Raw genomic sequence first — 9,042 nt, 5'->3', positions numbered from 1 at the left:
AGCTGAAATGATTGCTCAACGGCTTAGATTTAAAACAATACCATTACTGTACGTATAGCGTGAAACGTTTCAGACGTTATATGTGTTGGACGAAACTAAGAACTTGTTTCTGTGAAACACACCGTTAGTTATCAACCCGAAGCGTTACAGTTTATTCTGGAGTAAGCCGCCAGTTATTCGCCCGCTAGAATAAGATATAGTAACACTAAAGCCAGGATCCGAGCCAGGATTTCGAGCCAGTATTCGAGCTAGGATCTTGAGCCAGGATCCGAGCCAGGATTTCGAGTCACAGAAAATTCAATATTGTTTTGAGGAAGCGGTGAATGTCCGATCTGGCATACCGAATTTAGTAAGAAAGCGATGTTTCATACAAATCCATTGGAAACTCAAGAAAATTTGCCAGTTTTTCAAAGAAATATCTGCCTGGCCTCTCCCCCCCCCCCCCCCTAAATTCTATTGAAATACGGCTAAATACGGCATACTAAATTCGCCATGAGGAGCTTAGGAGTCTTAACTCGTTTAAACGCTCTCGTGCCATGATATACCACATAGGACAGACCACAACACCGGGAACTCCATGCTCAACTCTATCCGAATATGTAGTGTGTGTGTTCTTTTATGTCCCACAGGGTTATGAACATTGAAGGGTTGTGAGACGGGGCCTACGGCTTATCGTCCTTATCCGAGAATTCTAGAGAGTCGGACCATTTCAAAATGTCATTACAAAGGTAGCACTTTCTCCCTAGTTATTTGAAGACCCTGAGGGTTGGTCCGGCCCGGGGAGTCAAACTCACCACCGCCCGCATGGTGTCCCTGTGCTCAACCAGCTGAGCAAGCGATCCATGGAGAGTCCATTGAGGTGGCTTTTTGTTTACTCGAATGATACAAAAATTGTTAACAATGCGTGACATCGTAGAAGAATGCCATAAGGCTCGAGCTTACGAATAGAAGAAGTTTGCACGACGCCGCCGTTAAATTGCGTGACATGCCTGCTGCCTATATTCACACTTTGCCGGAGTCGGACCAAAGTCGACGACCTTCTTGAGGGCGATTTGCCGAGATCTTGAAAATAGCAGGACGCGAGGTTAGTTGTTAGTTGTCAAAGTTTCTCATGAATCTTCGAGGTTTTTTGCCATATAAATCAAGTATCATATTTATGGGCTTTTTCCCTGACGTATGTTTTTGATTTTTTTGGTCTGTTTTTATTCAAGTGGCAACTTTCTGATGCGCCATGGCAAATGCTTCAACTAAAAATAAAAGCGCAAGTGAAACTCAAAGCCAAATCTCCATATCGACAATGATAGCCATAGTGCTTAAGAAAGATACGTGCATAATACAGGTATCGAAGTTTAAACTAAACCATTGTAAAAATTGGTTATCTTGTCAGGCAGCTGACGCTGTTCAGCAAGTTTATCATTTGAAATGTCCTCCGACAGCCTTGCATTCGTCATGTTTTCTTATCCATATCAAACCTTTTATAGCCCCAGTACGGAGACTCTGGGTTTTTGACAAACAAATAATTGTTCGTTCGATGAGCGTATGCTATATAAGCTCTTGTTTCTCTGAAGTTGAGGATTTTGGATTGAACAATTTGCCTATAGTGAAAGAAAAAAACAAACTTCAGACACCGCGCGAAAATTTACCGCACGCGCATGAACGTCGTCGACTTTACTGTGAATATCGTAGATTCAGATTTCTACAGGACGGCGACGCGGGACTATACGTGACCCAACGATGCCGTCATGCGAACGTCCCCCATTCGTAAGCTGTCTATTATCCTGCTCGTGACGTGCGATCAAAATGGTTGATCAACCGTCACCAGGTGGACCACGATAATTTTCATTCTTTTTCTGACTACCGAGAACTACAATACTGTGGAGAGCACCAAATCTACCGTGGGGGTAGGAAGTGAGGTCTTTGCTACTGGCGCAAGAACCTGGATCCTGGCTCGGATCCCGGCTGGAAATCCTGGCTCGAGATCCTGGCTCGACATCCTAGTTCGGATCCTGACTCCAAATCCTAGCATGATGTTTAGGTACCCTCGCCAGAATTGACAGTAATCTATTGATTAGTTTCATTTTTTTCAAGTTAGAAACTCCTCATTGCTATTTTTTTTTTTATTAAACTCTGTCCTTCAAATTAATATCTTCTTGGGCTTGTTCTTTTTAGGTGAAAAGATCTCGAGGCGCAATCTCTCGTGACCATACCGCTGATCATTATGTACTCAAGGCTTATTTTATTACTTTTCTCTTTGTGTTCTGCTACTTTTGCAACAAGTAGCAACAGTACTCCGGTGAGCAGATGACATTGAAACTTGAATATTCAAAATCATTAATCTGCAGAAAATGTCACTCAGGATAGACATGATTAACCTCGAATCAGTGCAAAAGGAAAGAAAGTGAAATGTTCGTTTGGCTTATTAGACGGTCATGGAACCACAATAATAAAACTGCTCTGAACTGGCAGGAAAATAAAGAAACCTCGTACCCTTGAGCATGCACAAGAAAATTTGAGACAGGAGAACCACTGAATTCATTCAAAATATGAAACATTTACAGTAATAGCAATTTGTTATATTTGCTTGACTACTTGCTTTCAGAGTACAAGGCGACGGGAGTCTGTAGAGAGTCAGAACGATGATGACGAAATGGTTGATGTTTTTAAGTTTCAGGATTTAAAAAATTCAGGTTGATGGTAATCACCAATACCTTTTAGATGTCATTTTGCTTCGGCATTTATACAAAGGCAGCAAGAAATTTCAACCCAACTTTGTTTGAGACTGGCGTTTTTTTTGCTGACCAGTTCTTGATTTTAATACATCCTTTTAAATTTCTCTTCTTTCTTTTTATTCCCTGTGTGATCATTAGTCATTGTGTTGTCGTGGACCACCCGGAAATAATGACGTGAATGGAGCACCAGGTACGAATGGCATCCCGGGACATCCTGGGGTACGTGGCCGTGATGGACGTGATGGAGCTGAGGGAGATCTGGGCAGCCCCGGCCAAAAAGGATCGCCGAGAAAAAGTTACGATTGTGCAACACCAGCGCTGTCTTCACATATGAACTGGAAAGAGTGCACTTGGAAGAAAACGGACGGCAAGGATTCGGGAGAGATTTATGTAAGGGATTTCTGCAAAAGCTTTGCAAAATTGTGTAATTAAACAAGAACATGGCATTTTATTACTTCGAAGAATTTAGTGTCGGTTGCTAGTGTCATTGATGATTTTACTTCTCCGAAGAACATTAATGCTGCTGTGAGAAATCTGCCATAGATTATTCTAGTCTGATTTAGTTGAAGTAAATTGCATAGTTACATGGTCATACGCTTCTGATAGAAGACCATTGTCCACTTGACACCTGCAATGGATTAGCCGACGCGTGGGAAAGATGACTTGACTTAAACCAATGTATATTTAGCAATTATTCCATTCGCGCTTGTTGGATATGGAGATGGTAAATAGCCAACGAGGTGAGAAGCGCCGAGTTAGCTATAACTAGTCTCGTATCCAACAAGCGCGAATGGAATAATTGTTTCATTACATTTTCATTTAATTCTGATCGCTCTTGGGACATTAAAGCCAAATTTTATTGAATTACTCAGCTTGGCAGCAATTGACGCAGTTTTCATATTAGGTCATATTACGGTACATGAGCAGATAACCAAGTTTGAGTGCACCAATCAGAAAGCTAGAAACGCGACATCGATATCCGACATGTTATCATGATTATGCCGAAATTCTAGTCTAGAAAAAACGGTGAGATCGGGTCCTTTTCCTACTCGTTTTCAACAAACGATGGAGGTGGAACAGTCAACCACACTTTTTTAGAAGCCAAATAGCTACGTCTAGCAAGTTCTAGATTGTTCCTCTCAGAAGGAGAGTTCCTGTAATGGAACGCTATGAACGAAGCGTTTGTATTTATTTACATTTCACTTGTAATCAATCAATTTTAGTGAAAACTTTGTCATGGATTTCGGGCAACTCCATGGGTGTTTAATTCTGTTAAGGAGAATTCCAAAGAATCTGGGTCCCACTTCCGGCCTCGCAGTCTACTTCTCCGCAAAGTCAAGATATGCTTAAATTTTAACTTCGTATAAATTTGTTCCTTTATCGTGTAAAATAATCATTTTAATTTGCTACCATGTAGTACAAATCTATGGATAAATGTAACGTTTTCTTTAGTCCGGCTTTATTTCTCTTCTCAACAGCACTGTGAATTTATTAAAAATCACACCAACACTGCACTTCGCGTGTTCTTTGCTGGCACCCTCAGGATCTACAACTGTAACTACTGTTGCAGCCGTTGGTATTTCACTTTCAATGGTGTTGAATGTGGAGTCCCGGGATCTATTGAAGGTGCATTCTACATGCGCTCTGGCCAAAATCCCATTCAAGATCTGCATCGTCACCGCCATATCGAGGGTCACTGCAACAACATTCAGAAAGGAAAGGTGCGCATGGGATTCTGGGTTGGGAGCTGCAACAATGGCCAGAAGAATGCTGACGCATACACAGGTTGGACAACAATTTCCCGGATCTTTATTGAAGAGGTGGCCAAAGCTCAGCAGTAAGCAGGAGTTACGATGAATCTAATACCTTAACAGACTTTAAGTGTTCAAAATACTGCAAGAAAGAGGGTGGATAATTTGTTTTTCCTATGGTTGTGATTATAATAATAAAGTAAATGAGTCATAATTCAGACTATTCATTCTCAGACAATTTGCTTTGCGAAGCAAGAGTAATTTTTTCATATTCATTTCAAATAAAAACATGCATATCTTATAGACGAAATGGAGAAGTGATCCTCACACATATCTGGACAATGTTACTAACTGAGCTATGAAGCTACACCGTGGCAGTTGGGAGGTAACCTTACTAGAAGAGCCTTTCTTTTGCTTGATCGATTTTGGCGACTCTGGATGAATCAAATAAAATCTTTATTGAGCATGCACTGCATGTTGTCAGGGTACAGTTTGGGACCCAAGCCTAAGTGTTTGGCCTTCAGCAGATCTCGCAGCCATCTTGATTTTCATGGTCCAGCGGGCTCAATTATAACCATCAGTTTTATTACTAAATGGATGCTCGCACTGTAAAAACCAGTTTGACGAGAGAAAACAGCATTGACTGGTCCAGAAGTTCGGCCTGTGGGGGCTTCGAAGAATTGGCACGATTCAAGCAGAGCCTCCTTTTCTCCTCCTCTGCAAAAGATAAAGACCAAAGGAGGCTCTGTTCGCTGGGTGTTCGGAGCCGGACTTTTTGTTGGACATTTATTTGTAATCAAGTCCTTTCACAGGAAAACATGAACCGAACAAATTGATGGACTCTCAATTTTGAGTCTTCATAAATCAGTTGGTAGCCATTGCACCAGCATTGCAGAGATCATAGGTTCGAATTCCTGAAAGCCACCTGATGTTTTTGAATTTTTTTTGAGTTAAAGTCCTATTGTAACCAAAAACACAATTCTTCTTTTTCTTTGGATTTCAATGTTAACTAAACGCTAATAAATGACCCAAGTTTTAAGCCTTGATTTCATAAAAACACCTGTTTGTTTTAACTTGAAATTTCCTTTTTTAATGGTCCACCATTACGAACTTTAAAATCTAGAGAGAGCTGGATTGAAGAGAAAATGACGTCAAAGACATGCATTGCGTGTGCGCGCGGCTTAATTAATATGCAGCACGGGAGTCTCGGGCTTTCAGACTTTTAACTCGTGTTTTGCATATATAATAAGGCGCGTTTACAAGCTGAAATTTTAAGCTAGTAAGTAAATGACGTCATTTTCTCTTAGATCTAACCCTCTGAAGTCCGATCGGTCTTTTTTGGACGTGAGTAATGGCGGAACGTACACTCAAAAGGAATAGCCTTGGGATAAAAGTCAAAGCTCAAAATTTTGCCAGTCAGGTATTGCGAAAATACACTTCAAAAATCTGAAGAAAATATGCAAGTAATTTTTTAACATAATAGCACTTTAAATTGTCCACGCAACATCCTTAATCAAAAATTCAGAAGATTGAATTCCTTTTTCGACATCAAATTTCATTTACTATGCCTTCAGTAACTCTGGCGGGACTCTGAAAGTGGACTCTCAAATTCAACTTCGAACCAACGGTTTCTCTTTTTAAGGCCGTGTTAGAAAATCTTAGTTTGCCATTGTTTAACGTGACCTGTATTTTACACTCTAGACATCGACTTATCCACCGGATAAAGTTATACAGAATTTGAATAACTGGGGCCTGGTTTCAATTAGTTCAATGTCGCGGCCAATCCGGGGAATAATTACACGGAAAGTCAAACATAATTGTGATAATGCTCGCCTTAGAAATTTCAAGCCTCTGATTTCCATACAATCTGCAACGGTCTGCAACTCGATCGGTAGCTGTCTGCGTCGTTCTTATCGCAGACGATCGTAAACACCGCAAGCAAATGTTTCCATTTAAATGTGAAGCGATTGCAGACAAGCGTACCACTAACCCTCTGCGAAGCGAGGAGAAAAAGCCAAGCTCTTACCTTTAGTCTGATTGGACAAGATATGACACGTGTTTTAAGCCGAAAAATATTGTGTCGCTGATAGGACACAGATCATCTCAGACAGACGTTTACATTAAAAATTGTCTAGTCGGAAGTGTCGTAATGGTCAAGAAAGTAGAATTAGATTTAGTTTTCCCGATCATCCAGAGCGTGTGCCGCAGATCACCGCAGACGCGGGCACAAATGTTTCCATATGTCTGAGACGTGACGCAGACTTATCGGCGATCTTGTCGCATATCGGCAATCTTGATCGCCGACTTTTGCATATGATCTGCAACGGTCTGCGATCGGTCTGCGACACACTATTGTTCGCCTTGAAACACGTGTCATGTCGTGTCCAATCAGACTTAAGGTAAGTACTTAGCGCCATTTTCCTGGAAATCCTCGAGAGCGCCTTTTTCTTCTCGCTTTGCAGAGGATTAGTGGTGTGCTTGTCTGCGATCTCTTCAGATTTAAATGAAAAGATTTGCCTGTGGTGTTTACGATCGCCATTCGTCATTATTTTGAAAGGTTTTTAAAGTAATCAAAAGATATTTTTTTACTTCGTAGGAACTTAAACTATTTCATTTTCCTGGTTATTAAATGCTCTTCCACCGTGAATGAGAAAATTGATGCTTGGCGTATTTTTTCTTTTGTTTGAGTCTGGAAGTGACTATGAAAAGTTTGAAAAACGACTTGAATATTTCTCTTGATCCCCTTTATAGGATAAATGTCATGTCATGCTTACGTCAGAAAGGCATGAACCATTGCACCGGTTACTGCGTACTGGTGGCTTAGTTGGTTGAGCACTGGGCTGCCATGCGGGAGGTCTGAGTTCGACTCCTGCCCGACCAATACGCAGGGTCATTAAATAACGGAAGAGAAAGTGCTTCCTTTTATACTATCAAGTCCTTTTGGATAAGGACGATAAACTGTAGGCGGCGTCTCACAACTCTTCAAGGTTCATCACCCCGTGAGGACCACAGGCAGCCCAAGATTGGTATACGATTTAGGCTACCAAAAGTTATAAACTGCATGAACGATGTGAAGAGGACATGCAAAGAGTCTGGGATTAAGATTGGGCACGCGACAATTCCTTACGTATCGATTCCGTGCGGTTGTGGAGATAGGGGCCTCCTTCGGGCTTTTGGAGGAAAGTACATCAAGGGGTCGTTTGTCGAGAATTCCGGGACTTTTTTAATTTGGGGACCATACATCTGTTTGTGTCTTCCAACTGAGGCCGTTACCAGACATGAAACTTCTCAATTATATTTTTTGCTGGTCTTGAAAACCTGTTTTATAAGAACTTCTGAAAAATGGGCCCCAGGGGTCGAATTTCGCAAGAATCTGTTACAAAATCGGGTCCGGAATAGCTCTTGTGAAACTACAATCCTCTTATTCTAAAAAGCTGGTTTTGTAAAACTCCAGGCAAGAAAAAGCAAGATAATTGCAGTTTCTTTGTTCTCTAAACTGTCTTGCATTTGAACATAGGAGGGAATTTGTCGCACTCGAAATACACCCGAAAATGTTCGGGCTTTCGACAAAAGCCAGGATAGAAGTATTCTGTCCGCTTTCGGAGCCAATCACATTGCAATATTTTAGGAAATGAGCCCAAATGGGCTGCAAGAAACAATTTTCCTTTGCTATGCAGTCTGAACGCTGTTTCTGTAAAACATGAACGACTTTACACAGCTTTCACTTGCAATGACCTTCAGTGGAATTTAGTTTTATTTACCTGTGACATGTGATTGTCGCCTTATTTCTGAAAAGGATTCGTTCAAACCCTGCCAAGACCTGTCCCTTTAAAACAGTTTTGATCATTGTAAATTTTCGTGATTCAAGCCAACACGAATCTTCGTCTCATTCATGCATTGGTGCAGCAAACGGGAAACAAAAGATTCAAGAAAAAGATCTTCATTTAAGAATTCATCAAATTGTTAATTGCCGTCAAATACAAAGCGTCTGTGTGGTTTTGTTATAACTCGTCATTCAGTGAAGTCAGTTTCTCCGTTTCGAGCACGCGTATCTTGGTTTGCGCAATTCTTCATTGTGGGTATGCTCAAATTTCCTTAAGCACAGTCACTCTTTCACCTTAATCTGAAGGTCACTAATTTAATCCTACGAGCTGAAACAGAGCCTTCCGTAATCAGTTTCGGTCAAGAAGCTTCATGGGAAGTTTCTTGGGAAAGGTAGGGCATGAACTTGCGCAATTCTGAAAACAAAACAATAATGTACTAGCTGCTTTTTTCCTTGCTTACTTTCAGCAGGGTTGTTCGTAAATTTTTGGTTGATCTCTTCTTCAACGATCCCATGAAAAAAGTCACTAAAAGCAAAGAGCGCACTTGCCTGGGCCTAGAACCCATGTCGGAGTTAAAATCCTGTTGACCCAGCGCATAATCATAGTAACATGTCCCTGCAAATTTTCAACGTACGACGCGATGCCAATAGTTTACAATTGTTTAATTTTAGCTTTGCTTATCTGACCAATGGAAAAATTCTGCAACCTTTAGCAACGTGACATCCTGGTGGAACAGGT

At 41.1% G+C, this 9,042-nt stretch overlaps 1 protein-coding gene across 3 annotated transcripts in view; it reads left to right on the top strand.

Annotated features, from left to right (window-relative positions):
- LOC138019548 (collagen triple helix repeat-containing protein 1-like) overlaps positions 1–5,519 on the top strand; it is a 5,894-nt gene extending 375 nt beyond the window's left edge. For 2 of the 3 annotated variants that reach the window (XM_068866387.1, XM_068866388.1), the window contains exons 2-4: positions 2,170–2,293; positions 2,868–3,119; positions 4,208–5,519. In XM_068866387.1, the coding sequence (XP_068722488.1) occupies positions 2,219–2,293; positions 2,868–3,119; positions 4,208–4,570 (690 nt within the window). In that variant the 5' untranslated portion in view covers positions 2,170–2,218 and the 3' untranslated portion in view covers positions 4,571–5,519. Of the gene's footprint in view, positions 1–840; positions 860–2,169; positions 2,294–2,867; positions 3,120–4,207 lie in introns of those variants that run through there. The other variant, XM_068866390.1, reaches the window with a different exon arrangement.
- The last annotated feature ends 3,523 nt before the right edge of the window (positions 5,520–9,042 follow it).

Source organism: Montipora capricornis, chromosome 10, assembly GCF_036669925.1.
Source record: "Montipora capricornis isolate CH-2021 chromosome 10, ASM3666992v2, whole genome shotgun sequence".
Lineage (NCBI taxonomy): Eukaryota > Metazoa > Cnidaria > Anthozoa > Scleractinia > Acroporidae > Montipora > Montipora capricornis.
This window is presented reverse-complemented; position numbering and strand designations above follow the sequence as displayed.